At 38.6% G+C, this 27,431-nt stretch overlaps 7 protein-coding genes and 1 non-coding gene across 10 annotated transcripts in view; 4 read left to right on the top strand and 4 right to left on the bottom strand.

The window, feature by feature from the left end:
• The window catches only part of LOC104714258 (sodium/hydrogen exchanger 6-like), a 5,153-nt gene extending 532 nt beyond the window's left edge, over nt 1–4,621 (top strand). Inside the window, exons 3-22 of one of the 2 annotated variants that reach the window (XM_010431556.2) lie at nt 123–182; nt 323–347; nt 448–533; nt 634–745; nt 823–885; nt 993–1,012; nt 1,097–1,191; nt 1,451–1,479; nt 1,567–1,598; nt 1,691–1,738; nt 1,842–1,902; nt 1,986–2,083; nt 2,185–2,260; nt 2,359–2,378; nt 2,513–2,610; nt 2,695–2,804; nt 2,938–3,021; nt 3,124–3,227; nt 3,333–3,433; nt 4,307–4,621. In XM_010431556.2, the coding sequence (XP_010429858.1) occupies nt 123–182; nt 323–347; nt 448–533; nt 634–745; nt 823–885; nt 993–1,012; nt 1,097–1,191; nt 1,451–1,479; nt 1,567–1,598; nt 1,691–1,738; nt 1,842–1,902; nt 1,986–2,083; nt 2,185–2,260; nt 2,359–2,378; nt 2,513–2,610; nt 2,695–2,804; nt 2,938–3,021; nt 3,124–3,227; nt 3,333–3,433; nt 4,307–4,356 (1,372 nt within the window). In that variant the 3' untranslated portion in view covers nt 4,357–4,621. Of the gene's footprint in view, nt 1–122; nt 183–322; nt 348–447; nt 534–633; nt 746–822; nt 886–992; nt 1,013–1,096; nt 1,192–1,450; nt 1,480–1,566; nt 1,599–1,690; nt 1,739–1,841; nt 1,903–1,985; nt 2,084–2,184; nt 2,261–2,358; nt 2,379–2,512; nt 2,611–2,694; nt 2,805–2,937; nt 3,022–3,123; nt 3,228–3,332; nt 3,434–3,538; nt 3,845–4,306 lie in introns of those variants that run through there. The other variant, XM_010431555.2, reaches the window with a different exon arrangement.
• LOC104714259 (uncharacterized aarF domain-containing protein kinase At1g79600, chloroplastic) lies at nt 4,761–7,697 on the top strand. The gene is made up of 4 exons (XM_010431557.2): nt 4,761–5,278; nt 5,377–5,604; nt 5,741–7,186; nt 7,270–7,697. Exons 1-4 carry the CDS (start codon nt 4,940–4,942, stop codon nt 7,396–7,398), a joined length of 2,142 nt encoding a protein of 713 aa, XP_010429859.1. The 5' UTR covers nt 4,761–4,939; the 3' UTR covers nt 7,399–7,697.
• Nucleotides 8,451–10,598, bottom strand: LOC104714257 (syntaxin-52-like). The gene is made up of 6 exons (XM_010431553.2): nt 10,349–10,598; nt 9,655–9,876; nt 9,329–9,534; nt 9,132–9,232; nt 9,014–9,058; nt 8,451–8,823 (listed from the first exon to the last, which is right to left on the bottom strand). The coding sequence occupies exons 2-6, from the start codon at nt 9,870–9,872 to the stop codon at nt 8,692–8,694; spliced, it is 702 nt and encodes a 233-aa protein (XP_010429855.1). The 5' UTR covers nt 9,873–9,876; nt 10,349–10,598; the 3' UTR covers nt 8,451–8,691.
• LOC104714254 (protein SOMBRERO) lies at nt 13,513–16,435 on the top strand. 2 transcript variants are annotated; one of them, XM_010431551.2, is made up of 4 exons: nt 13,513–13,698; nt 14,228–14,470; nt 15,191–15,462; nt 15,549–16,435. In XM_010431551.2, exons 2-4 carry the CDS (start codon nt 14,281–14,283, stop codon nt 16,215–16,217), a joined length of 1,131 nt encoding a protein of 376 aa, XP_010429853.1. In that variant the 5' UTR covers nt 13,513–13,698; nt 14,228–14,280; the 3' UTR covers nt 16,218–16,435. The 2 variants fall into 2 exon arrangements, with proteins under 2 accessions (XP_010429853.1, XP_010429852.1); XM_010431550.2 differs by lacking the exon at nt 13,513–13,698 and adding an exon at nt 13,767–13,973.
• Nucleotides 16,440–20,202, bottom strand: LOC104714256 (disease resistance protein TAO1-like). Its single transcript, XM_010431552.2, has 4 exons — nt 19,357–20,202; nt 18,100–19,192; nt 17,679–17,981; nt 16,440–17,440 (listed from the first exon to the last, which is right to left on the bottom strand). The coding sequence occupies exons 1-4, from the start codon at nt 19,989–19,991 to the stop codon at nt 16,592–16,594; spliced, it is 2,880 nt and encodes a 959-aa protein (XP_010429854.1). The 5' UTR covers nt 19,992–20,202; the 3' UTR covers nt 16,440–16,591.
• TRNAK-UUU lies at nt 20,545–20,616 on the top strand. The gene has a single exon. It is a non-coding gene; the product is annotated as a tRNA-Lys (tRNA).
• Nucleotides 21,710–22,261, bottom strand: LOC104715986 (putative F-box protein At2g11200). Its single transcript, XM_010433346.1, has one exon. It carries the CDS (start codon nt 22,259–22,261, stop codon nt 21,710–21,712), a length of 552 nt encoding a protein of 183 aa, XP_010431648.1.
• Nucleotides 25,233–27,431, bottom strand: part of LOC104715985 (TMV resistance protein N-like) — a 7,540-nt gene continuing 5,341 nt past the window's right edge. Inside the window, exons 2-4 of the mRNA XM_019230117.1 lie at nt 26,849–26,984; nt 25,679–26,765; nt 25,233–25,523 (exon numbers count right to left, since the gene is read on the bottom strand). Of these exons, the coding sequence (XP_019085662.1) occupies nt 25,377–25,523; nt 25,679–26,765; nt 26,849–26,984 (1,370 nt within the window). The 3' untranslated portion in view covers nt 25,233–25,376. The remainder of the gene's footprint in view (nt 25,524–25,678; nt 26,766–26,848; nt 26,985–27,431) is intronic.

Genomic DNA, 27,431 nt, shown 5'->3' with positions numbered 1-27,431 from the left:
TTTTTTTTTTTTTTTTTTTTTCTCAATTATTATTTATATATATATATTTCTATTTTTTTATTGTATTTTAGTAAATTACTCATTATTCTTGAATGCGCTAATCAATTTTGATTTTTCTCCAGGACATGGTTCAATTTCCACGATGAGTTCTTCTTTCTGTTTCTGCTGCCTCCCATCATATTATATCCTTTATCGAGTTTTGTATTTTTGCTAATGTTCTTGCCTTTAGTTTACACTTACGTATCTGTGTGACATAATCTTTTCAATGATTAGCAATTTGGCAATAAAATATGTTGTTTTTCCTTGACGTACTTGTTTGCACCCAGTCTGGCTTCAGTTTGCAACCTGTAAGTTCAGAGACCTCTCCTGTCTTTATTGATTTTCTTGTTTTACCATCAGATATTGCATTCTTGATGATGCTTACGTTGTTGCTGGGGTTTTATGCAGAAACCTTTCTTTTCAAACTTTGGAGCCATTGTCACTTTTTCAGTGCTTGGAACTTTTGTAGCTTCCATGGTTACTGGATTGCTAGTGTAAGTATCTCTTTCTTGTGCATGGCTTATGTTTATAACATTTTTCTTGACAGAAAAGGCCCTCTTTCCATTATTCATGAATTTGTTTTTCTCTTTGAAGGTACCTTGGCGGTTTGATGTTTCTCATGTACAGACTTCCATTGGTCGAGTGTCTCATGTTTGGCTCTCTTATCTCGGCCACTGATCCTGTCACTGTATTGTCTATATTTCAGGTACTTTCACTGCTTATTCACCATTTTCTGGATAGTACTAGTTTTCGACCGCTTCTTACTACTGTATTTTTTGGCAGGAACTTGGTTCAGATGTAAATTTGTATGCCCTGGTGTTTGGAGAATCGGTTTTAAATGATGCTGTAAGTAGTTTTTAAGAAGTGATTTCTACTTTCTGTATGTATATATTAGGATAAAAAATGGCACATTACTGATCAGGTCTTTCTCTTTCTTATGTTGCTTTTTGCAGATGGCGATATCTCTGTACAGGTTGATAAGCTAATATAAAATATGGTTTGAAACACTATAGTTAGATGGTAAGGTATTTTAACAAGGTTATAAACTGGGACGCAGGACAATGTCCTTGGTGAGAAGTCATTCCTCTGGACAGAATTTCTTTATGGTGATAGTCAGGTTTCTCGAAACGTTTGTCGGTTCAATGTCTGCAGGTTTGCTTTAATCACCTGCCTTACTTCTTCTCTGTCCCTATATTCATGCATGGTTTGGCTCTCTCAACTTGAAATGGCATGGTAGCGTTTGAGTTTGAGAATGCTGCTAATAAAATTCGATGTTATGAACAAGTTTAATGGAAGAAATATACCTAGAAATATCATACTGAATTAGAAGCTTCTCAAGATTTTCTTATGTCACTATATTCTTATATTTGTCCTCCGGGTTATAAAAAAAGACAAATGTGTGCTTCTGCAGGTGTTGGAGTTGGATTCACCTCTGCTCTCATATCCTTTTTGTGGTTTAAGATTCTTCTGTAACATTTCACTTCATTACATACACATAGATGAGTTGTTAGCCTTAATGCAAAGCACCTATTCAAGTATGCAGGACTGGATGTTGACAAGTGAGTGACCGTAGTCTGTGTTTGAAGATTTCTTTATTTTGGGTTCTATTGCTCAGCAATGAAATATTTTATTCTGATTCGCTCGCTTTCAGTCTGCAGAACTTGGAGTGCTGCCTCTTCGTGCTTTTTCCATATTTCTCGTAATAAAAGTCTTCTCTTCTATATTAGCTATGTGTCTCCTATATTCCACTCTCATAGAATTAGAAATTGTGCAGTTTGTTAACTTTGTTTTCTTTGTGCTAGATACATGCTTGCTGAAGGTCTCAGTCTATCTGGCATCGTATCGATTCTATTTACTGGGATTGTGAGTTGTCATTCAATTACATGAACTTTATGTGTTTTCGCCAAAAGTAAAGTAGTATAACGGAAACTGCCTGTGCCTTCTAGGTCATGAAACATTATACCTACTCAAACTTGTCTGCAAATTCTCAGCGATTTGTGTCTGCGTTTTTTCATCTGATATCTTCACTGGCAGAGACTTTTGTGTATGTATTTGATTCTTATTCTCCCATGCATATTAATAGTTTGGTTGTTAGTATGTTCGTCAATGACGTGATCTTACAATTTGAAATGATAAAATCTGCAGGTTCATCTACATGGGTTTTGATATTGCCATGGAAAAGCATAGTTGGTCACACTTGGGATTCATCTTTTTCTCTATTGTATCCTCTTACTCAAGTTTTACTGAATCGTAATTCAATTATTTCCTTTTTATATGTTGGTCCTTAACTTTATTTTTATCATTGGTGATGAACTTCAGTTATTTATCGTAATTGCAAGGTATGCATTTTGTTTCACTTTGATGATCTGTATAAGACTATAAGTACATATATTCATTTCCGAATAGCTTATTTTTCCTGCTGCTGTTTTTGGTGTCTGATAGTGTTACTCTTTGTCATATATGTCTTACTCAGGGCAGCTAATGTGTTTGGTTGTGGATATTTGGTCAATCTGGCACGGCCTGCTCATAGGAAAATACCAATGACGCATCAGAAAGCACTTTGGTACAGTGGTAAGATACTGCTCTTTTTTCCCTGAAGTAGTTATTGTTTACAATTTATTAGTAATAAATAACCAAGACATGTGGATTGCATAGGACTTCGAGGTGCTATGGCTTTTGCTCTTGCTCTGCAATCTGTTCACGATCTCCCAGAAGGACATGGTCAAACTATATTTACTGCAACGACAGCCATTGTTGTTCTGACGGTAATCCATCCTTCTTTAGGAACTACAATTTGCTTTAAACTGAGCATCCTGATCAAAGGTTTCTGTTGCTGATAGCTGAGCCAAAGTATTTTGCTTACCATGTGATCGTTGATGCTTGTGGTACTGATTGCAGGTGTTGCTGATTGGAGGATCCACTGGTACAATGCTTGAAGCCCTAGAGGTTGTAGGTGATAGCCACGATACATCCTTAGGTGATGTAAGTCATCTGAATGTATATATCATTTAGGCCATTTACGTAGAATTCATGTCCTAAAAGATGATCCCTCCTATTAGAACGTTAATCTCTGTCTCTTGTCAGGGTTTTGAGGTGGTGAACAGTCGTTATATGACTAGTTATGATGATGATGAAGATACACCGTCAGGAAGTGGATTCAGAACAAAACTAAGAGAGTTCCATAAGAGGTAAATGACTCATCAACTTACTCACGCCTCAACAACATTTTGTCGGCTTTCAAGTCTCTATGAAAACACAAGAATCCCATTCATTTATTGTTTTGTTGTATGCAGCGCGGCATCATTCACAGAACTAGATAAGAACTATCTAACACCGTTCTTCACAAGTAACAACGGAGATTATGATGATGAGGATAACATAGAGCAACACCATGGTAATATCATAATATACTCTAAATCTCTTGTTTCACTATGATAGGCCTTAATTTATTACTCCGCGAAAAAAAACCATGAAATATATAAATTGATGGGTTTTGCAGAAGAACGAATCCCATTTACTAGAAGAGGAAATCTGAATAACCGAGGCTAAAATTCCCGAGAGAAGAAATCTAAGTGTTTTTTCACCGGCATATATGTACATAAAAGAAATTGGATGTATCGGAGGAAGTAGTGAGAAGGGTTTCTTCTAGAGTTCTCTCTAATATGGGACTTGTGTTGTTGGTTTTGAACCTCAAAGGGAGATATTGTTAGGTTGAAACTAATTACATTTATAAAAAAGGCAAAAAAACTTAAATGGCTATGGCTGCTTATACTTGTCTATCCCAGGAATGTTAAAATTGCTATAATGTCTCCTTTGTCTCGTGGTTTGTTATTGTTTCCGGGTTGAAGAATTAAATAGAGAACGTCACGGCATGCCCAAAGTGTGGACCTTGTTTTTTCGTGTAATATATAACTCATAAGTTTACCAAATACGCTTCTAATCTCTCTATCTTTCGTTCATAATAAATATCTCTCTTCTCGTCCCTCTCTCTCTCTCTCTTGTTCTTCTTCTTTCATGAGGCTGTTTCTGGCTGGGCAATCACAATCTGAATCCTTTCTTCTTTCTTCTATATTGTTCTCTCTCTCTCTCTCTATCTGATTTTCGCTGAGAGCGTTCCACGATGAGTCTGGTGGTTGGTCAGTCGCTGGGTTTAACTCTATTCGGTGATGGTCTTTCGTTACGNTCTCTTGTTTCACTATTATATGCTTTATTTATTACTTCCCAAAAAAAACCCATGAAATATATAAATTGATGGGTTTTTTTGCAGAAGAACGAATCCCATTTACTAGAAGAGGAAATCTAAATAACCGAGGCTAACATTCCCGAGAGAAGAAAAGTGTTTTTTTTCACCGGCATATATGTACATAAAAGAAAGTGGATGTATCGGAGGAAGTAGTGAGAAGTGTTTCTTCTAGATTCTCTCTAATATGGGACTTGTGTTGTTGGTTTTAAACCTGAAAGAGAGATATTGTTAGGTTGAAACTAATTACATTCACAAAAAAAAACTTAATGGCCATGGCTGCTTATACTTGTCTATCCCAGGAATGTTAAAAAATTTATTTAGAAATGCTATAATGTCTCCTTTGTCTCGTGGTTTGTTTATTGTTTCCGGGTTGAAGAATTAAATAGAGAACGTCACGGCATGCCCAAAGTGTGGACCTTGTTTTTTCGTGTAATATATGTATTTTTAGTTGAGAGAAGTCTCTAGTAAGTAAGTTACCAAATACGCTTCTAATCTCTCTATCTTTCGTTCATAAATATATCTCTTCTCGTCTCTTTCTCTCTCTCTCTTGTTCTTCTTCTTTCATGGCTGTTACTGGCTGGGCAATCACAATCTGAATCCTTTCTTCTTTCTTCTATTACTCTCTCTCTATCTGAATTTCGCGGAGAGTGTTCCACGATGAGTCTGGTGGTTGGTCAGTCGCTGGGTTTAACTCTATTCGGTGACGGTCTTTCGTTACGCAATTCGAAAAGAAATGGCGCAAAATCCAAGTTTATCTTTGTCAATCGGAGGAGATTAGCTCGTGCGGCTTTGGTTCAAGCTAGGCCTAGAGAGGATGGAGCGTCGGCGAGTCCTTCTCCCTCGTCGAGACCGACTACGGCGCCGGTTGTACAGTACCGACGAGCTGATCTCGCGGATGACCTTCAAGCTGAGGCGCGAGCTCTGGGTCGTGCTGTTGATGCTTCTGTTTATTCTCCGGAGCTCATCGCCAGGAAACATGGCTCTCAGCCTTTCAAGGTTAGCTACTTCGTTTCGTTCGTCAGTCTTTTTTGGAGTTTCAAGTTTTGTACAGTTATGGTTCCACTGAGAGATGCAGCTCAATTTCGGATTTTTAGGCTTTGCGAAGAAGTTTGGAGATATTGGGAGCTTTGGGTGGTTTCGCTTTGAAATTGGGGATTGATCAGAAGCGAGGCAACTTAGAGAAGAATATGAAGAAGAGAGCTGGCCAGCTCCGGCGCATTTTCACTCGTCTCGGACCTACTTTTGTTAAATTGGGTCAAGGTTTGTCCACCCGACCAGACCTCTGTCCACCCGATTATCTTGAAGAACTTGCCGAGCTTCAGGTTCACCTCTTCTTACCCCATCATTACTCAGCTTTACATATCTAGTATCAAAAAGGCAGATATGAAAATACTTGTTTGGGATAGGCAAGAGAACATCTCTAACTTTGAATACTATTTTGTTTGAGTTCCTAAATAGGATGCTTTGCCAACCTTCCCTGATGCAGAGGCCTTTGCTTGCATTGAGAGAGAGTTGGATTTGTCTCTAGAGTCCATCTTCTCGTCTATATCCCCTGAGCCAATCGCAGCTGCTAGTCTTGGCCAGGTTTACAAAGCTCAGCTGAGGTATTCAGGTCAGGTTGTTGCTGTCAAAGTTCAACGCCCTGGAATCGAAGAAGACATTGGCCTTGATTTTTACCTCATTAGAGGAGTTGGGAAACTCATTAACAAGTATGTTGACTTCATCACTACCGATGTCCTTACCCTTATCGACGAGTTTGCCTGCAGAGTCTACCAGGAGCTAAACTACGTCCAAGAGGCGCAAAATGCCAGAAGGTTTAAGAAACTGTATGCTGATAAAGCAGATGTTCTTGTACCTGATATTTTCTGGGATTACACGGGCCGCAAGGTTCTAACAATGGAATGGGTTGAGGGAACTAAACTGAACGAGCAACTTGCCATTGAGAGTCAGGGTTTGAAGGTTCTGGATCTTGTAAATACAGGAATCCAGTGTAGCCTACGGCAACTCTTAGAGTATGGTTTTTTCCACGCTGACCCTCATCCTGGTAATCTCTTGGCAACACCTGATGGAAAACTTGCCTTTCTAGACTTTGGCATGATGAGTGAGACACCAGAGGAAGCTAGATTTGCTATCATAGGTCATGTTGTTCATTTAGTGAACCGAGATTATGAAGCCATGGCCCGAGATTACTATGCTTTGAAGTTCTTGTCGCCTGATGTGGATGTTACTCCCATCATACCAGCTCTCAGAGACTTCTTTGACGATGCACTTAATTATACTGTGAGCGAGCTCAATTTCAAAACTTTGGTTGATGGTCTAGGTGCTGTCTTCTATCAGTATCCATTTAATGTCCCGGCCTACTATGCTCTGATTCTGAGGTCGCTTACTGTGCTTGAAGGTTTGGCACTTTACGCAGATCCTAATTTCAAAGTCTTAGCTGCTTCATACCCATATTTTGCCAAAAGGCTTCTCACTGATCCAAACCCGTATCTAAGAGATGCCCTTATCGAGCTTTTATTCAAAGATGGAAAATTTAGGTGGAATAGACTCGAGAACCTTCTACAACAGGGAAGTAAAGATAGAGACTTCTCAGCAAAGGATGCTCTGCAACCAGTTTTGAAGCTGTTGCTGGATCCAAATGGGGAAGAGCTTCGACTGTTAGTAATTAAAGAAGCTGTACGAGTCAGTGAAGCGATTGCGTTGGGCACTGTTGTTGATACATACAATTCCCTTCCTGAGTTTCTGCGATCTCTTGTCTTCAATGGAAATGGGAATGGCCCTCTGACAATGAGCTCCACGGAACTTCAAAGTACGCTTGAGCTTCGGGATCAGGTCTCTAGAATCTGGGGCCTTCTTCAATCTTCAGAAAGCTTTGATCCTGCTATTTTGCAGCCAATAGTACAGGTGACTTCATTGATCTTGTGCGCTGAACTGATCCATAACGTAATTGATCAGTGAGCTAAAGGAACTCTTATTTTGTTAATCAGGTGTTACAACAACCAGAGGCACGAAGACTTGGAGGACGTGTTGCAGGCGGTGTAGGCCAACGTCTTGCAGCTCGGTTTCTGCAACAACTCCTTCGAGCCACAACACCAACTCCGGCACCAACCGCATAGGTCCTCTTTTCTTCTCAGTAAAATGGTAAATTGTATATTAAGGCGAGACACTCGCAAACCACAGAATTGCTTCATGTTACAGTAATATAGTATCATTCTTTCTCTTTGTATTTTGACCAAAGTATAACCGATGAGCAATGCCTGCACAAAATTGGCATGTGATTGCAAAATTGTGTGGGTTTTACAGTTTGAAACAATCTACACAGTTGAGCAATGTACAATCCAAAAACTCAAGTGCTAGTGCTCATCCTTACACTGTTGGAGGAAGGCTCTGTGTAAGTTTCTCTTCTCTTTTCTGATACACTGCTTCTGGAGGTTGTCACTTTATTTGGCAGAGACGACCATTGTTTATCAAAAGAAACAAAAATAACGCAACTTCTTGAGCTCACGACTCTCTTAAAACCTTCATCTAAGAGAACCTACATTCAGTCGAAGACACCAGAATCTAACATGCTTACGCCATTAGGAAACCAATGAAATGGGCAAAGGAAATTCAAACAAAGTAACGTTGTTAATCCAGGGAATACCAAAAATGCTTATACATCGTACCGTCAATTACCACCAATTGCCCCTCTTGAGTCACAGAAGGAGATGAAGAATCAAAATTGATGAATATATGGCGAAGAATTAACATGAAGCCATTGAAGGCTTATATATGCTATTGGGCATTTTAAAAACATTAATGGGCCTCTAATTATTTAAAAACTAAGCTCTCACAGTGAGCGCGTCGACGCCACCTCCCCGAAATCCATGGACTAAAAAACCTTTGAAAATCGCTGTTTTTGTTAAAATATATAAACTGGGCGCGTGAAGTAACTTTTTTAGTTTGAGGGGGTATTTTTATTTGTGAATTGTGATATGAGAAAAAGAATAACCTAGAATTATTTAAACATTAATGCACACTTTTTTTCACATTTATGTTTTTCCAAAGTTATTTGCCTATGTCTTTTTAAAACAGTAGGACAATGTATAATCATATTCGAATCCAAAGAATGAAATAACATAAAAGAGGTGAATGTGACCAATACTTCCATCAGAAGCACCGCCTACAATGCTAAAATTCTGTTTCTGCATTGTCCTACCACGAGTAGTTCTTAATTGAAAACCAAGTTGGAGCCATACCATATAGATTCTATACTTCTTGAGTTTTCTTACACGCTGCGGTATTAAACTTTGCAATGGAAGGAAAGGAGCATAAATATCGAAACAAGGAATAGATTACAACCATTAAGCAGCGCAGAGGAGAGGCTGAGAGCACAGGATCAGCTTTCACAAGTTACCACCATGCTAACATTACAGATACTTAACCAGCAGCCAAATCACAAGAGCTAGACCAACGATTCCAAGCACAGATATAAGCATGGACATGCATGAGCAACCACTTTTCATGCTCTTGTTCATCACGGCAAGGCTCTTTTGCACACGCTGCCATCATTAAGAAACACAAACCACATCAAAATCAAAGACGAGATGCGAATCACATTAATTAACTTGAAAAATTGTTGCTTTTTATGATTAAAAAGGCAACTACAGAGAGGTTCTGGTCTTTAGCTTATCAATGGACCAGCTTAGGCTAGCAACTAATGAGACTAATGTGTTCAAAGAATATACTTACCCGTAAGCGAGAGTCAGTGACATCTACATGGTAATCTAAGTCATCCTGCATGGAAGAAAGCCAGATTTCATTAGAAGAAGAATTCAAAATCAACAAATGAACAACAGCGGATACATACAATAAGCCTTGTCTGCAGAGTGAGCTCCTCGTTGACAGCGAGAGCAATGTGCTTGGTACTCATGACTGTCTCCTCCAACTTCTCAAGTCCCTCGTCTTGTTCTACTCATGGAAATAAAATACAATCAAACGGGAAATCAATACACAAGGCAGTATCATTACTATGGACCTAGAATAGTGTTACATACCACAGCTTACCTCTCATAACTTGCCGTTGAAATCCAACAATTCCTTGGTTATCCATGCCAGAGACTCTTTTCATCGCATCATCCGGCTTTATATCTGGACCAAGCAAGCTGTCTCTGTTTGCAAAGTTTGACATATTCAAAGCAGAGGCCACCTGATTTGTTTTTGATCTCAAATTCCCAACCATATCCTTGCGACGATTCATCTCTTTATCAGAACTGTTAACCAGCAATTGCATACACATTAACCATAATAAAAATAGGTCAAGACCAACATGAAACATAGTGTTGTCTAATATGGGGAGTTTAACAAGCAACCATATTATAAAAAAGGCTTACACATTCTGCTTCCCAGGAACCTTAACAAGAAGGGACTGTAAACTGTCTAATCGGGTCCCCAAGATGGTGATCTTTCTTCGTATGGCTGAGGCACGACGTTGAGCATCAGGCCCGGTTAACCCGGAGGCATTCCTTTCAGACATCATGCCATTAATGTCCTCAGAGAGTTTCAAAGCCTCATTGTAATCTCTCATCCAAGCATCCGAAGAAGACGCCATTGACCTGGAAACAACAGTATTAATCTTCTACATAGCTATGATACTAAGAGAATCACAAGTATATTATTATAGAGAAGCAAGAATATCTCATAAATGAACAAAAATCTCAACACAATTAACCCATAAGCCGTGTTTTAGGAGCTTTGCATCAAAGAGACGACAAATTTAGAAGCTTTTTAGCGAGTAATTATGATAAACAAACATATGCAATGAAGAATTTATAAAAAAAAAAACCTCAGCCTTTCTCCGAAACTTCAGGAAGAATTTAAAAAAAAAAAACTTTACTGTTGGGCAAAATTCGCAGCTAGATGAGCAAAGAAGATATCAGCAACTTAGCCCAAAATCTACGATCCAAAAATTCATAAACAGCGAAGATTTGCGCCCTCGGAAAATAAAAAACCCCAAATCAAAGCACCGACGGAATTGACCTAAATTACATGGAGAGAAGAAGAAGAAGAAGAATCGGAAAAGCTTACCCTACAAAATCGTTGCACCCTGGGTGATTTCTCGCGCGCGGGTGTTCCTTCTACTTTTTGACGATCTGAAACGCGATCGTCGGTGCTCTTGCTGACTTTACCGGCGCCGGGGGAGTCTCAAAACGAAAGTTATGAATATGTTTGGTCCAATAAAAAATCTGTAGAAACGCCAACAAAAGTTTCTATTTTATCCCAAGATTATTTTTACCGTTTGGATGTAATACTGATTGGATAAAGTTAGGGTTGAGATGACGTAACAGAAAGCAATTACGGGTTATATAATGTGTAAAAATACTTTATAATAGTAGTAATGTTTATTCGTTGTTGGGCTTTCCAGCGTTATGTGGGTTGTTTTCATAAAAGGGTATTTACTTTATGGCCCAATAAGTATAACATGAAATGACGTCGTGGTCTGATGGATGACCGAAACGGACCGGATCGGTTGGTCCGGTTACCCATTTGCCAACTTGGTCACTAAAAATCAGTGTTTAAGAAAGCGGTCTAGCTGGTCGCCTAGGTGCCGTCTAGGCGCTCAGCAGACGCCTAAACGACCGCTTAGACCGCCTAAAATCACATAATATTATTTTATTGTATATTTTTTATTTTTAATTACATATATTTAAAATTTTAAGTTTATATTCATATAAATGTTAATATGTTATTAATCTAAATTAAATAAATATATTTTTACTAATTTTAGTTTATGATTTATCATTATTTATTTCTTCTAACATATATTTTTACATAATTTTACATATAATATTATATATAATGTTCGTATTGTAAACGCCTAAACCGCCTTAAAACGCCTAAAATTCTGACTAGGTGTTCTAAGCGCTAGGCGCTGGATCACCGTCCACATACCGCCTAGCGCTTTCTTGAACACTGCTAAAAATACGTTTTTGGTACTCTTCTCGTAACTCATCTTCATTAGGCATTTTATTATCCCATCAATAGTTTGACACTTTACACTCGTATAACATATATGCACCCAGTTTACTTTTTGTTTTTTTTCTTCATTTAAAAGTAATCTCTTCGATTTTAATTTTTGTTTTTTTTTGTTTTATACTATCCGAAAATTAGTAATAAATTTCACTCCTTGTTAATAGTTATTATAAAATAAATAAAAAATATAATATAAACCAGCTGATCCAGTAATCCACCTGAACGAAACTGTGTAGTGTGTATATATACATATTGTATACAATATACTAAGATAATGAGAGCGTATCGCTTTGAGTTTATACGAACACTTGGCCATAATGGGGATTCTAAAATAACATTATAAGTTTCAGAACATGTTGGTATCTATATGATTAAACGCTCATTAATAAGGGTTTAATGCATGACGTCTTCGTGAAGGCAACGGCACATCTATCTCAATAAGATAATAATGGGCGCAACAGAAACTTGTAACTTCCATAAATTGTTACGAAGATATGATTTACCGTGAGAATCCAATGTTTTTATGTGTTTCGTGTATCTTGACATGGAATTTAGGAAATTAAAGTTACCATTTATATATACTATCATATTCATATTTATGTTTAATAATTTATGTAATTCGCTTTTGGGGAAAAAAAAAAGGAGAAAAAGTGAGAGGGCTAATTGTTTGGGGAGGAATCTCAAGACGTACGAGAGGGTTAAGTCAAACAAGGGGACCTTGAATTGTGGATTTGGTGTTGGACCATCACGTGCTCTCCTCCACGGCCTTTCAGGATTTTGCTTCTTCTATCGCACGTGCCATTCCTCTCCTACATACGGTTTCCATTATTACCTTCTTCTATTCTTCTTCTTATTCCTTTTGTCAAAGACTCAAAAGTCTATATGTCTATAATTTGTTGGTATAGTGACTTTTTATTTATTTAACATGGATGATTTCATAAATCTATAACAAGAATTATATTATAGGAAATCATATATATATATATATATATATATCCATAGTTTACAATTTGATCTCCCATGCCTTTGCATACGTATTAAAATTATGATTGTTTGATGGAAAATGCAGCTGCTGAATATCATATGTGTACACATTATCTAGGGGAAAGATATAGTCGTATTTTGCTATTTTTAGAACCTTAAAAACGTTTGTGAATTGACGTAAATATGTATTAAACTTCAAACTAATACAAGAAAAAAATAAAACAAAACAACAAATACAAGAATATTATCTTACAAAATGTTAAGAAATAATTTTTCATTCATTTAGTTTTTAACTCTTTGTTTAAATCCCATACTAGTTTCTAACGTTGTTCAAATAATAATTATGGTAAATTGGTAAGTAGGGAATAACTCATTAGTATAAGTAAATAGACTATATAGTAAAGTAGAATCGTATTACTAAATTTTCAACAGAGCTGCACTGAAATTGATGCAATAAAAAAGTGAGTGGGAGCATAATTCAAGGTACGATACATCATTTTCTTCCCAACATTTGACTGCAATTTTGAGGGCATAGAAGCTTCAATTCTTGTTTTGTTTTGTCCTTGGGATACATAAACCAGATCTTCTATTATATTGTTTTTATCATGTACTGTATTTTACTATATTGTATTCGAAATTCATTATCTCTCATTAATCGATTCCTACTTGTTTCAAAGCAAAACCAAAATCAGTCAGTCTTACTAAATCACAGCTGTAATCCATAGTGATTAATATAGTTAATCCTCATAATCCTACTCACGCTACCGTACAAATTAATAATAATGTAGCTATCTAATACATATACACATTATGTATATATATTTGGAGGAAAAAACCAAAACAAACAGCCGAAATTAGGAAATTCGAAACATATATAGTGTCGAAGAATATGATCGTTATTGGCAAATCATCATGTACATTTTTCTTCATTCGCTTCAGACCTCCAAAACTCTAGGCACAACACTAGACATGGTGAATCTTCAAAATTATTTGCCACCATCTAAGAGAGATTACATACTCTATAAATGATATCATCTTTAGCTGTTGTATACCAATATGTATATATATGTAAGGTTTATATATGTGACAAGAAAAAATATATACTGGAAACTGCCTATACGTATTAAAATAATAATACTCATATATTTCTGTGACCAGCTTTGGTTTATTAAATTCAATACAAAATAGTGGCACTGATCCATAGAAGCCAAAGTTTCTCCATCTTTCTCTCTCCTCACTTTCAGCTATCTCAAAGAAGAAGAAAGAGAGAGAGAGAGAGATAGAAACCCTAAACGTCGTGCCCTTGAAGCTAAGATATCTTCAGTTTTGTAGAAATTCATTTTGCTTGCTTCATAGCTCTCTCTCTTTCATTGTCTTCTACCTCTTGCCTCTAACAGAAGCAATACTTTCCGGCCTCCAAGGTTCGTTTCTTTCCTCATCCATCATATATCTTTCATTGTCGTCATCATCATCTGCATCTACATATATATACACACGCACTCCCTCACACACCCTCATATATCATGTGTACTTTTCACTTCAAACATCTCTCTATTTTCATATCTTCTCTTACTTAAGAACAAGACTAACCTATATCATCAAACCTCCCTTGTTTAAGAAGCAGACAAAGATCTTCCAGTTTTTTAACACCTTCATGTTTTTCTTGGGCATTAAAGTTTTACTTATGTGGGTATATGTAAGAAAAGATCCATCTTTTGTTTTTAAAAAGAAAAGAAGTTGGAGCCTTTGTTCTTCATGACTATATGCATGCATTTTGAAACTAGGGTTTTGATTTTTGATCTAAATATAACTCAAAACCCAATCAATACCTTGAGATTTGTTGGATACTTGCATGATCAAACTCATTCATTGCTCAATTTGTTAAAAGTTAAAACCTTTAATTAATGTAATTTGTGTGTTCTTTTTTTTTTGGGGTTAATATTTGATTAGGGCAAAGGTCAAAGAGAAAACATATTTAATCTGCTTACAGAAGAGTACGGATAATGGAGATAGGGTCGTCATCAACGGTGGCTGGAGGAGGACAGCTTTCAGTGCCTCCAGGATTCCGGTTTCATCCAACGGAGGAGGAGCTTCTTTACTATTACCTTAAGAAGAAGGTCTCTTATGAACCAATTGATTTGGATGTTATTAGAGAAGTCGATCTCAACAAGCTGGAACCTTGGGAGCTTAAAGGTAAAATGTATATATATATATATAATCCCCAGCTGATAGTTAGCTCTTCTTTAACTATAATCATCACCACCTAATCCACACATTTAATGAATGACTATTATATACTGATCAGTAAATTATACTATAGACTATCACAATCAATATCATAAATTTCAAGTTAATTCTAGATATATAGAATATATAGAGCGAGCGAGAGAGATTACAAGGTAGATAACATTTGGGGAAGTATGTAGTTGGCCCTGCACAAGACTACAAGTTAGATGTCAAAGGACAAATACATAGATTGTGGTAATATTGTCTAGGGGTTTGTCTGTGTCTCCATGGAAACATGCAACTACTTATAATGTCATGCATTTTAAGTTTTAATCATTTCTTTTCATCCTGATCAATTATTTTCCACTTTTTACGGAACCATGAAACCTTATACGTGTGTACGTGTGTATACACCAAGAAAGAGACAAAGTTGTCTATTCAGTCATGTCTTTTAGATTAGTAACAGAAGACCAAAGTATATGACTAATCTTGACATGATAATATTTTGTATTATACCCTCAAAATAAGCCAATAGTTTTTTCACACTGCAGACAGAGAACAACCCATAGCCGTAAGCCAAATAAATATTTATTTGAAAATGACTGATGAATACGTTTTGATTTCTGATTTGTTTTTTCCATTATATTATATTTCTAACAAATTTTGTTGGTTGTTGTATATGTGCAGAGAAATGCAGAATCGGGTCGGGTCCTCAAAACGAGTGGTATTTCTTTAGCCACAAGGACAAGAAATATCCGACTGGGACCCGAACGAACCGGGCGACTGCAGCCGGGTTCTGGAAAGCTACGGGTAGAGACAAATCCATACATCTCAACAGCTCCAAGAAGATTGGACTTCGTAAGACTCTTGTCTTCTACACTGGTCGTGCTCCTCATGGCCAAAAAACCGAATGGATCATGCACGAATATCGCCTAGATGACAACGAAAACGAAATTCAGGTACAATATACAACATATCATCAGATTAAGAGACCATACTCCTGATCGAAGTACTGGATTTATCCTTTCATGTGTGTAATTTGCAGGAAGATGGGTGGGTTGTATGCAGAGTGTTCAAGAAGAAGAATCATTTCAGAGGATTTCACCAAGAACAAGATCAAGATCATCATCACCATCATCATCACCAATACATAAGCACCAACAATGATCATGATCACCATCATCACATTGACTCCAATTCAAACAATCATTCTTCTTTGATCCCACATCCTCTGGATCATCATCATCATCACATTGGACGACAAATCCACATGCCTTTACATGAGTTTGCAAACACTCTGAGTCATGGCTCAATGCATCTACCTCAGCTATTTAGCCCTGACTCAGCTGCAGCAGCTGCAGCGGCAGCAGCAGCAACCCAACCGTTTGTGTCATCAATCAATACAACAGACATTGAATGTTCACAGAATCTACTGAGGCTGACTTCTAACAACAACTATGGTGGAGACTGGTCGTTTCTGGACAAGCTTCTCACTACAACCAACATGAATCAGCAACAGCAGCAGCAGCAAGTGCAGAACCATCAAGCAAAATGTTTTGGTGACTTGAGTAACAACGATAATAACGACCAGGCTGTTGTTACTCATGACCATTTGGGTAACAGCAATGGTGGTTCGTCTTCATCTCCGGTTAATCAAAGGTTTCCGTTTCACTACTTGGGAAACGATGCTAATCTTCTCAAGTTCCCAAAGTAGATCAATCGGATTTGATGGATCTCATGTTTTTCGATTTTATTCTCTTCTTTAAGCTGTGGAACTTTTGACACAGCAACCAACTCAGTGTTCGAAGAATCTGTTTGTTTTTTCTTATCTATGATTCTGTCTTCCATTTATGATATTTTTCTCTGGCTCTCCGGGGACTAATACCTCGTCAAGCTTCAATTTTGTTCCCACCATCTTTGCACTACATAATTCATATTCAGCAAAATCCCACAAACTGCTGCTCAATTCGGATAAACGGATATGAAACAAACAGAACTAATTGAACTAATACATGTTCCTATCATTCATAAAAGGAAAAGCCAGATTGAGCATCCAACCGCAAATCCGAGTCCTTGAGCATTCATCACCTATCTAGACTTCCGGTTTTTCTTGTATCTCCGGACATGCCGAGTGACAAACGCCTTCAGGAAGTCTATATCACGATTGCGCAACTCAAGCGCTTCCTCTTCAGAGAGAGGGCCATAATTCTCTATTGACGTCCCATATAAATCCAATCTTCTGATGTCCCCTGCAACATGTGGGCGCTCAGTGATATTGGTGCATCCACGGAGATAAAGCAACTTCAGGTTTTTCAAGTTGCTCAACGTGTGAGGAAGATTTTTTAGCCTCTGGCAATCTGACAAGCAAAGGTACATGAGATTCAGCTTATCACCTATCGTTGAGGGCACCTCTTCTATCGATGTTCCTTTCAAGCCCAGTTTTACTATTCCATTTCCAAGTACTGGGAAAACTGTGACGTTGGGACAGCAACCAAGCCAGAGAGTTCTGAGTGACTCCAAGCTCCCAATGGTGTCTGGGAGATTCTTCAGTCTCTTGCATTTGGACAGCCGCAGAAGTCTGAGCCTTGAGAGACGGTCGATCCACGTTGGCACTACTTCAATTGATGTCCCCATCAGTCCCAACATCTCAATATTATCGGAAACAAATGGAAAATCTTCTATACTTGTGCATCCGTCTAGAGAAAGACTCTGGAGGGACTTCAAGTAGATGTTACACGGAAGATTCTTGAGTTTTGTGCAATTTGCCATCCACAACTTAACTAGCTTATCGAGATGCCAAAGAGAAGAATGAAGCTCGACCAAACTCTCACAGTTACTAAGACATAAACTCTCAAGACTCTTTGCTTTAGAAAGGTCTGGAATGTTAATCAGGTGCCTGCATCTACTAAGGTCCATGTGCCTTAGACTTCGAAGGTCCTGCCATACAAAAAAGCAAGATATTGGTTACTAGTGTATGATATATGATAAGATCATATCCTATGAACAAAAATAACAACCCACCAAAGTATTCAAAACAAAGAGAGCCTCCCAAAGCTGGTGTGTGTAAAAGATAACACTAGAACAATTATACTTTTTTTAAGAAAAACATCAATAACAATGAAAGACCTACTAACTACTGTATTACAAAAATTAGCCAAACGCATAGAAGTAGTACCTGAGTTCCGCTCCATAATGTTTCAACTGAACTATAAGGGAGGTTTAGTTCAACTAGATGTTCAGTCTGGAAGAGATAAGGCAGCGATTTTAGAGTGTAAGCCTCCCATCGAAGATATCTCAGTGGAGGGAGGTAGTCAAGGTCGTTAACCATGTGCACTTTACTCCCTCCAACAGTGTTATTATTACGTATTTTAAGAAATTTGAGATTGAACATCCTCTTAAACGCTGCAGGGTTAATGTTAAGCTCTGTTTCTCCAGCCATGTTGAGCAATATACTTTCAACCTCAATGTCTTCAGTTCCCTGTCGAGATAACGTAATAGAAAGTGATCAGTAAAAGCTTCATTGAGAGACTAAAAATAAACATAAAATGTTTCCCAACGTTCATGTGTAGAATTAACTTGAAACCTTCTTGTCGTACCATATTTTCAGTGAACAAGCTTTTGACATCCAAAAACTTCCACAACATTTTACGCTTCCATGGTTTTTCTTTTTTTCCTTCACAAATAATATCCTTGGCCATGTCTTGAAGTAAATCATGAACCCATAGCCTCGTATCTCTTGTCATACTGATAAGAGATTTCTCCATCAGCGTCACAAGGTTTGGTCTAGAAGAAATGACAAAGGGGTCTAGTATATTTGTCGCTTGATCCCTATATTCCCCATCGAAACAAGCAGCAACATAAAGAAAAACAATCTTTTCATGCTCATCCAGTGCATCATAACTTACTCTCAACGCCAGTGAGATAGATTTATCAAGACTATTTTTCAGTATAAACAGCTTATCTTCCCAGAATGCTATTTCCCGGCGATATAGGGATGCGCCAATAACTCGAAGCGCTAGCGGAAGACCACCAAGTTGCTCAACAACATCTAGAGAAAGTTCTCTAAATCCTTCTGGTGGATGATTCATTTTGAAGGCATGCTCACTGAAAAGCTGAAGTGCTTGAGTAGTCCTCAGAGGCTTCACTTCATAAATGTGTGGCACATCATGCTCATCTAACACACGCTTGTCTCGTGTAGTTATTATGACCCTGCTTCCTGGTCCGAACCACTCGCAGCTTCCAGCCAATGCGCGCAGTTGTTGAATGTCATCAACATCATCGAGGACGAGAAGGACCTTCTTGCCACGAAGTCTTCGCTTCATTGCATCAGGGCTGATACATCGTGCATTCAGGGGACTCTTCGGGAAGATTCCAGACATGATTTTCTTTCGCAAATGTGATTCACCATATAGTTTGAAATCTCCTTTCACGTTTTCTAGCAAGCAACGAGCATCAAACTGACTAGAAAATTCTTCAAAGACATACTTTGCAATGGTGGTTTTCCCTCTTCCACCCATACCCCAGACTCCTACCATTCGGACATCTCCGGAGTCCATTGACAAGAAAGATTCCATGACTTTCTTGTGATAACTCATCCCCACCAATCCATCTGTGCCACCAGATGACTGTGATGATAATCTGTCAGAAAGATCTTGAACTATTACCTGTATAAGCTCTGAGTCCTCTTTCCTGCGTCAATCCCAACAGATAAGACCCCATAAGTCATAACTCATAACTCTATCAAGATAGGAATTTTAGATCAAACAGCTATCGTTAACACTTGTTATACTCAGAAGATTGATCAACATAATAATGAAAGATTGATATTAAAAGAAAGACAACAAAGTAGTAACCTGCTTTTGGAATCCCAGCCAGAAATATTTCCAACTTCAGACAAAGCGGTTCTCCATCTATCCACCGTATCCAGATCATACCTCAGCTCATGATTCTTAAGAGCTTCGTAGAAGCACCCGCTTCGTCTCTTCAAGTCTGACGGATCAATTTCATAGAATATAGGTATCAATTGAAGGCGTTTCTTCTCAACGAGGTCGATCATAACCGAAAGCTCTTCCAAACACCAGCGAGAGGTAGCGTAGCCCTTGGATATAACGACGATGGCGTGTAGTGACCCAATCATCGCTTCGTCGAGTCCCTTCCAGATGTAATCGCCTTTCTGAAGTTCTCTGTCGTCGTGAAAAGGTTCGATTCCTTCACTTTTGAGAGCCTCGTAGAGATGGCTGACGAAATATTTACGAACATCTGTACCTCTGAAACTGAGGAAGACGTCGTAATTCCACACAGACCGAGACGGCGAATCCTCATCCGGCTCCGCCGCCAAAGCAGCTGAAGCAGAAACAGGAATACTACGCCGAGTTAACCTAGGCGCAGTCTCTGATTTCTTCATGAACTCGAGGAGACGGTAGCATATTACCACGAAGACGGCGAGGAAGACAAATACAATAGCCAAGTAGAAAAAGCTAACCGCCATGGAAGCAAAAAGTGGTATTTACTAGCGGCGAGAGTGGCAAAATCAAGGAAGCTTAACCGTGATTCTGGAATCGAACAAGCCATTTTATCAGAGAAAGGAAAGAGAAGCAATCGATCGAAGAAGCTTCAATGCAAATTCGACTCCTCGACGCGGTTCAATCGTACACACTCGTAATCGTAGCAATTTCTCCGTTTTTTCTTCTTGCAATTTCTCCGTTTTTAGAGGTCAAACGTAACGTTGAAATTTTGTTTTTTTTGTCGTCTAACGTAACGTAGAAAATATTGACAAAAAAAAAAAAATACAACGTAGAAAATACACTTCCCATTGTCGTCGTGAGCCCAATGGGCTTTTTAACTTTAGAACAAACGAAAGAAAGCTATACCCGTCTTTCTTCTTCGCTTTTACAGGGTTTTCTTTTGGGGTTACTCGTGAAGTAAGTAACAGCTCTTTTCTTCTATAGAGAAAATCACGGACAGAGCTTCGGTTTCCTAAAAACTGTTTTGACTTTACTTACTTCGTTTGTCAATTATGAGTTTACTCCTCTGCCATCAATGCCGTCTTAGCTCAGTGGCAGAGCGCGTGGCTTTTAACCACGTGGCCGTGGGTTCGATCCCCACAGACGGCGATTTGGTTTTTTTTCGTTTTTTTTTTTCTTCTCGTCAGCTATTTCTGCTTCTATAAACTTTGATTTCTAGGAATCACTAGTTCACGATCTTTTTACTGGTGAGCGATTCAAGTTTTCGAATCAACATTTACATCTTTAAATTGATGAAACCCTAAAGAGAGTCTCTATATGATGTCCGCTCCAATCATCTTTTTCCATGACCTTAAATCACATTTTGGCAGTCCACATATAATCCTTAGAGCTGGACGTAATTACTCTTTGCTTTAATAGTATAAATGATTAAAATGACAAAAAGAAAACTGTAAAAATACATAGAGATTAAACTTCGTAAAATGGACTAACTTAATCAACATGATTGCCTCGTGGTGTAGCCTGCTTGATTTGCACTGAGCTTGGAACATAAGGGCACATAATTACTGGGCAACCATGTTTGTATATAAATTCTCCAAGAACCACTTTTTTAAAACATCCATCCTCTCGGATTATATAAGCTGCCCAGTGCATCCCGTTGACGATTATTAGGTCTCTACAAAAAACTACAACTACTTTCTTCCCCTTGTCAAGAAAAAAACTCCCAACTTGAAACAAGGAAGTAAGACGTGTTTTCAGGTTCAAAGCTACGAACAACTTGCTCCAGGACGCCGCTTCGGGCTCAATCTTATTACTAATCCATATCTCCATCTCTAATGTATCGGATCGCTGACATAACACTGCAAGCTGCTCTTCTCTTACACTAGATAGAGACACATTATCGCGTTGGGGATAGTGAAACGGTAGATCTAGAGGCGGTCCAAATCTCTCCGTTGTGAAATCAAAACAAAGTAAAGAGAGCTTTGGGCTTTCTTCCACTCGTTCTCGGTAAAAATCCCTTCGAGATAATTTGCAAAGTGGCCTTTTTATAAACCAGTTAGTTTCCCTTCGAACAAGCCAGTAAGTATTTCCCTTGAGAGACACGTCACGTGTATAAAACCGCAAGTGCCTGTTGGGAGTGAGATGAATATCCTTCCACGAATCAGAGTTAAAATTGTAGATTTGATACTTACAACTTATTTCTCCCATGTATCCGATATCATCTTTAAAACTTCGAGTACATCTACATGGATCTCAAGATTTTGTGGCAACGACGCGAGTTCGTCTTCTTCTTCTCGTATCCCAGAGCGTACGAGTCCATGTAGCATTCGTGGTCAATGGGTTCGATCCACCTTGTTTGCCCACGATAAGGGTTCAAAACCATAAGCCTCGAATTTTTTTTTCCGGTGGTGCTGCAGCTGCATAACAACAAGCCACGGCAGTGGGAGACGCTATATATATCATCAACTCCGTCTCCATCGTTTAGGCTAACGAATTTAGCTTTTCGATTTATAAATGTTTCAACGTCGTCATCATTGTCAAGTCCACGGAAATTGAAACTCATTAGATCAACACTAGCATTGCTCCTCATGATTGCCATAAACTCTCTCTTCTTCGTTGCTGCTCTTGATTTACGGATGTGCTTCTTTGTAAAGCTCCGACGATGTTTGAACAAACCATTCCAGTTTTTGCAAGTAGTTCGCACTGCTCTAAGAGATGTTAACGGAACCTTAGAGATCACTTCCTCTACCATATCTAGTGGAAGATCGGACAGCGCCGTTATTGAATCCTTCATCTTCAAGTTAGGTCAAAACTCTTTTCGTACCTTCCGACTAGCTATACAAATAGTAAACACGTCTGGCGGCAGTTTGAAGACATATAGAGACCTGAGATGGGCTAATATTGGGCTTGTTAATCTTGAGGGCTTATTATGTGTGACCAAGACATTTCAATTTTTATTAACCTAGCGATCAACTTTATAATTAAGCATCAAACAGCAAAAACATTGATAACCATCGGGGGATTGTTCATCTCGATTGATGATAAATGCAAATGCATTCCCAAGAACAACAGCTTATAGTATATAGTAGTAGCAAAGTCAGCTTGATGAGCTGTGAAACTGCATACTCGCTGGGTTTAAAACTCAACATCACCAAAGTTTGAGCGAATCATTTAGTAATCATTGTGTATATAATATAAGAGAAGTAACGCCACAACAAAATTATAGTATATGTTTTACATTTGAGCCATAGGATATGTTGATTTAAGGAGAGGAGTCATATTATTAGTTCTGGTAAGCCTCAGTTTCTTTGCTGTCATGTGTTGCAAAGAGATGGTATGAAAACATTTTTCTTGCTTTTCACATGACAAAGAGAGCAACTGCATCATGCATAACAATAGTCCTTTCTCTTCAGCTGATTAGCAAAATGCTTAAAGAGAGCTTCCAAGGAAATAGTCCACAAGAAGCATTGGACTGTTTCAAATAAATGTTGAAAGAACCAACAAGACCGTGGAGTATGCTTTTGTAAATTAATGGACTAGTTAATCAAATATTGTTGCCTTGTGGTGGTGCAGCTTGATCGATTTGCATTGAGCTTGGAACATATGAGCACACAACTGGCGAACCAACCATATATGTCGTCTGTATATTCTCCAAGATCCACTTTTTTTAAATATGCATCCTCTCCAATGATGTAAGCTACCTTGCGCGTCACCGTTGCTTTGTCATTATCAAAAACCATGAAGACTTTCTTATCTTCGTCAACAAAGAAACTCTCGTGTTCAAATGGGAACTGAGCGTAAGTAAGAAATGTTTTCCTATCCACCGCTAAGAACAATTTGCCCCAAGACACTGCTTCGGGCTCAATCTTAGTTGTGATCCATATCTCCATCTGTGATGTACCATTTCGACGAAATAACACAGCAAGTTGCTCTCCTCTAACACTAGATAGAGTCACAATATCATAATAATAAGAGCGAAACGGGAGACTTAGCGGCCGTCCAAATCTCTCTCTTGTAAAATTCAAAACAGCGTATAAATAAACCCATTCGAGCCACCTCCCAGCAGGCACATTAGTAATATTATGAGCAAGCCAGTAAGTATTTCCCTTGAGAGACACGCCACATTTATGAAACTTCATGCCGCCGTTAGCAGTGAAAGTAATATCCTTCCATGAATCAGAGTTTAAATTGTAGATTGTGTAGATCATTCCTGAAGATCTCAAGATTTTGAGGCTACGATGCGAGTTATCCTTCTTCTCGTACCCCAGAGCGAAGGAGTAGCTGGCAGATGTAATGTCCTCACGATAATTGGTTTCGATCCACCTAGTTTCCCCATGAAATGGGTTCCAAACCACAAGCCTCGGTGTTTCTTCTTTGGTGAGGCATAACAACAAACCGCTACAGTGGAAGACGCTTGAAATATGGACTACTCCGTCTGCATTCCAATCATCATCATCTCCAGAGAAATGTTCTTCCTTTCCGTTTTGTGAGTACCCGACAGTGACTTTATATTAAAAAGACATGTACAATCCAACACATTGGTTTCTCATTTTCCTGAACAGAGCAAGACCATTTTCGCAATTTTCCTTCCTGAAGAATTCATTAATTCAGAACGTTCCACAGTACAGTCTCCGGCTCAGATATTTTCCCCCATTGAATACCATAATAAGATTAGGATACTATTATTCAGAAAGGGAAAAGCCTGAACTGAGATCAAACTGAAATCCAGATTGAGCATCCTACCCCAAATCCGAGTCCTTGAGCAGTCATCAACTATCTTGAGTTCCGATTCTTCTTGTATTTCCGGACATACCGAGTGAGAACTGCCTTGACAAAGTCCATATCACGATTGCGCAACTTAAGTGCTTCCTCTTCAGAGAGAAAGCCATATGTCTCTATTGAGGTCCCATATAAATCTAATCTTCTCATTTCCCCTGCAACATGTGGGCGTTCAGTGATATTGGTGCATCCACGGAGGTAAAGCAACTTCAGGTTTTTGAGATTGCTCAACGTGTGAGGGAGATTCTGGAGCCTCTGGCACTCAGACATGTCAAGAGATATCAGATTCAGCTTATCACCTATCGAAGACGGCACTTCTTCTATCGCTGTACCATTCAAGGACAGCGTTTCTATTCCATTTCCAAGCACTGGAAATACTGTGACATTGGGACAGTACGCAAGCCCCAGATGTTTGAGAGACTCCAAACTCCCAATGGTGTCTGGGAGATTCTTCAGTCTCTTGCATTGTGACAACCGCATTTCTCTGAGCCTTGAGAGACGCTTGATCGATGTTGGCACTTCTTCAATTGATGTCCAGCTCAATCCCAACTCTTCAATATTGTCGGAAACAAATGGAAACTCTTTTATAATTGTGCATTCATCTAAAGAAAGAATTTTGAGGGACGTCAAGTAGATATTACACGATAGATTCTTGAGTTTCGTGCAACTTCGCATGGATAGCTTAACTAGCTTATCGAGATGACCAATAGAAGAAGGGAGCTCAACCAAGCTTTCGCATTCACAAAGGCATAAACTCTCAAGACTCCTTGCCTTAGAAAGGTCTGGAATTTCAATCAGGTTCTTGCATCTGTTAAGGTTCATGTGTTTTAGACTTCGAAGGTCCTGTCATACAAAAGAAGCAAGAAACATGTCAGATCATTTCCCTTGGCAGGAAAACAAAGACCCCCAGAAGCATTAAAATAAAAGAGAAACATTTGAACGCCAGTATATTTTGTTATCATTTAGGACTAGTACCTTAGTTCCGCTCCATAGTGTTTCAATTGAACTATCAGGGAGATTAAGTTCAACTAGATAGTCAGTCTGGAAGCGAGAAGGCAACGTTTTCAAAATGTAAGCCTCCCAGTGAAGATATCTCAGTGGAGGGAGGTAGTCAAGATCGTTAACCATGCTCATTTTGCTCCCCCAACAGTAAAGTTATTATAAATTTTAAGAAATTTGAGATTGAACATCCTCTTAAACGTTGCATGGTTGATGCAAAGCTCTGTTCCTTCAGCCATATTGAGCAATATACTTTCAACCTGTATGTCTTTAGTTCCCTGCCGTGACAATGTAAAAAAGAAAAGCAAAACAGCAATCAAAACAAGCTTAATCGAGAAACTAAATAGCCAGAGATCAGCTCTAAACGAAGAAATATGGAATCAGAGAAATAAATGTTCATGCCTAGAGCCAGCTTTAAACTTTCTTGTCTTACCATATGTTCAGTGAACAAGCCTTTGACATAGGAAAAATTCCATAGCATTTTACGCTTCCATAGTTTTTCCTTTTTCCCTTCACAAATAATATCCTTGGCCATGTCTTGAAGTAGATCATGAACCCATAGCCTCGTACTTTTAGACGAACCAATCAGAGACTTCTCCATCAAAGTTACTAGCCTTGGTTCAGATTTAAAGACAAAGGAGTCTAGTACCTTTTTCGCTCGATCCATATACTCCCCATTAAAACAACCAGCAACATAAAGAAAAACAATCTTTTCATGCTCATCCAGTGCATCATAACTTACTTTTAACGCCAGTGAGATAGATTTATCGAGACTATTTTTCAGTATAAACAGCTTATCTTCCCAGAGTTCTATTTTCCGTTGATATAGAGATGCACCAATGACTCGAATAGCTAATGGAAGACCACCAAGTTGCTCGACAATATCTAAAGAGAGCTCTCTAAACTCTGCTTGTGGACGATTCATTTTGAAAGCATGTTTGCTGAAAAGCTGAAGTGCATGGGTAGGCCTCAAAGGCTTTACTTCATAAATGTGTTCCACACCATGCTCATCTAACACACGCTTGTCCCGTGTAGTTATAATGATCCTGCTTCCTGGACCAAACCAATTCCCAGCCAAATCTTGCAGTTGTTGAACGTGATCAACATCATCGAGGACTAAAAGAACCTTCTTGCCACGAAGTCTTCGCTTCATTGCAACAGAAGTGATACACTGCGCACTCAAGGGACTTTTTGGGAAGATTTCAGACAAGAGTTCCTTTCGCAAGTGTGATTGACCATATTGTTTGAAATCTCCTTTCACGTTTTCTAGAAGGCAACGAGCATCAAACTGACTCGAGAGTCCTTCAAAGACATATTTCACGATGGTTGTTTTCCCAACGCCACCCGTACCCCAGACTCCTATCATTCGGACATCTCCAGAGTCCATTGATAGGAAAGGTTCTATTTGTTTCTTGTGAGAACTCATCCCCACCAATCCAGTTGTGCCGTCTGATAAATGTGAGTATAATCTTTCAGAAAGATCTTGAACAATTTCATGTACAAGCTCTGAGTCCTCCTTCCTGTAATCAAGCCAAGCCAACAACAGATAAAAGACTTGATCACATCATCAAGAGACAGTTTGATTTGATGAAGAACAATGAACCTGCTATTGGAATCCCAGCCAGAGATTTTTCCAACTAGAGCCAAAGCTCTTCTCCATACATCCACAGTCTCCAGATCATACCTCTGCTCATGCTTCTCAAAAGCTTTGCGGAAGCACCCGCTTCGGATTTTCAAGTCTGACGGATCAATGCCGTAGAATATAGGGATCAATTCAAGTGCAAGGCGTGTATTGTCGGCTAAGTCGAGTGATACGATTCACCAAGCTTATTTCAGGAAGCAGAGGAAGTCGCCAGCTCAGCAGAATTTAGCCATTGGAGGAGCTGACGTGGACGCAAGTGGAAGTCAAACAGAAGACTTGAACTGACGAAGAGGGTTGCCGTTAGGCATGGGAAATTGTATAAAGTTGAGAGTCTGTTCTCATTTTGGGGATTATGTTGTTTGTCGTTGAGATTGTGGCCAAGCGATGTGCTTGTAGAGATCTATGTTGATCTATTTGTGATTCCGTTATCCATACTCTTGTATAACGAGTACTCTTTCGTATTGTGGATTACAATCTCTGTAATTCATAGTTTCATTCTAATATCATATTGAATTCAGTTTGAGAAGGATCCTAAATCTATCAT

The sequence above is a fragment of the Camelina sativa genome, chromosome 9 (genome assembly GCF_000633955.1).
Source record: "Camelina sativa cultivar DH55 chromosome 9, Cs, whole genome shotgun sequence".
In the NCBI taxonomy this organism is placed as follows: domain Eukaryota; kingdom Viridiplantae; phylum Streptophyta; class Magnoliopsida; order Brassicales; family Brassicaceae; genus Camelina; species Camelina sativa.
This window is presented reverse-complemented; position numbering and strand designations above follow the sequence as displayed.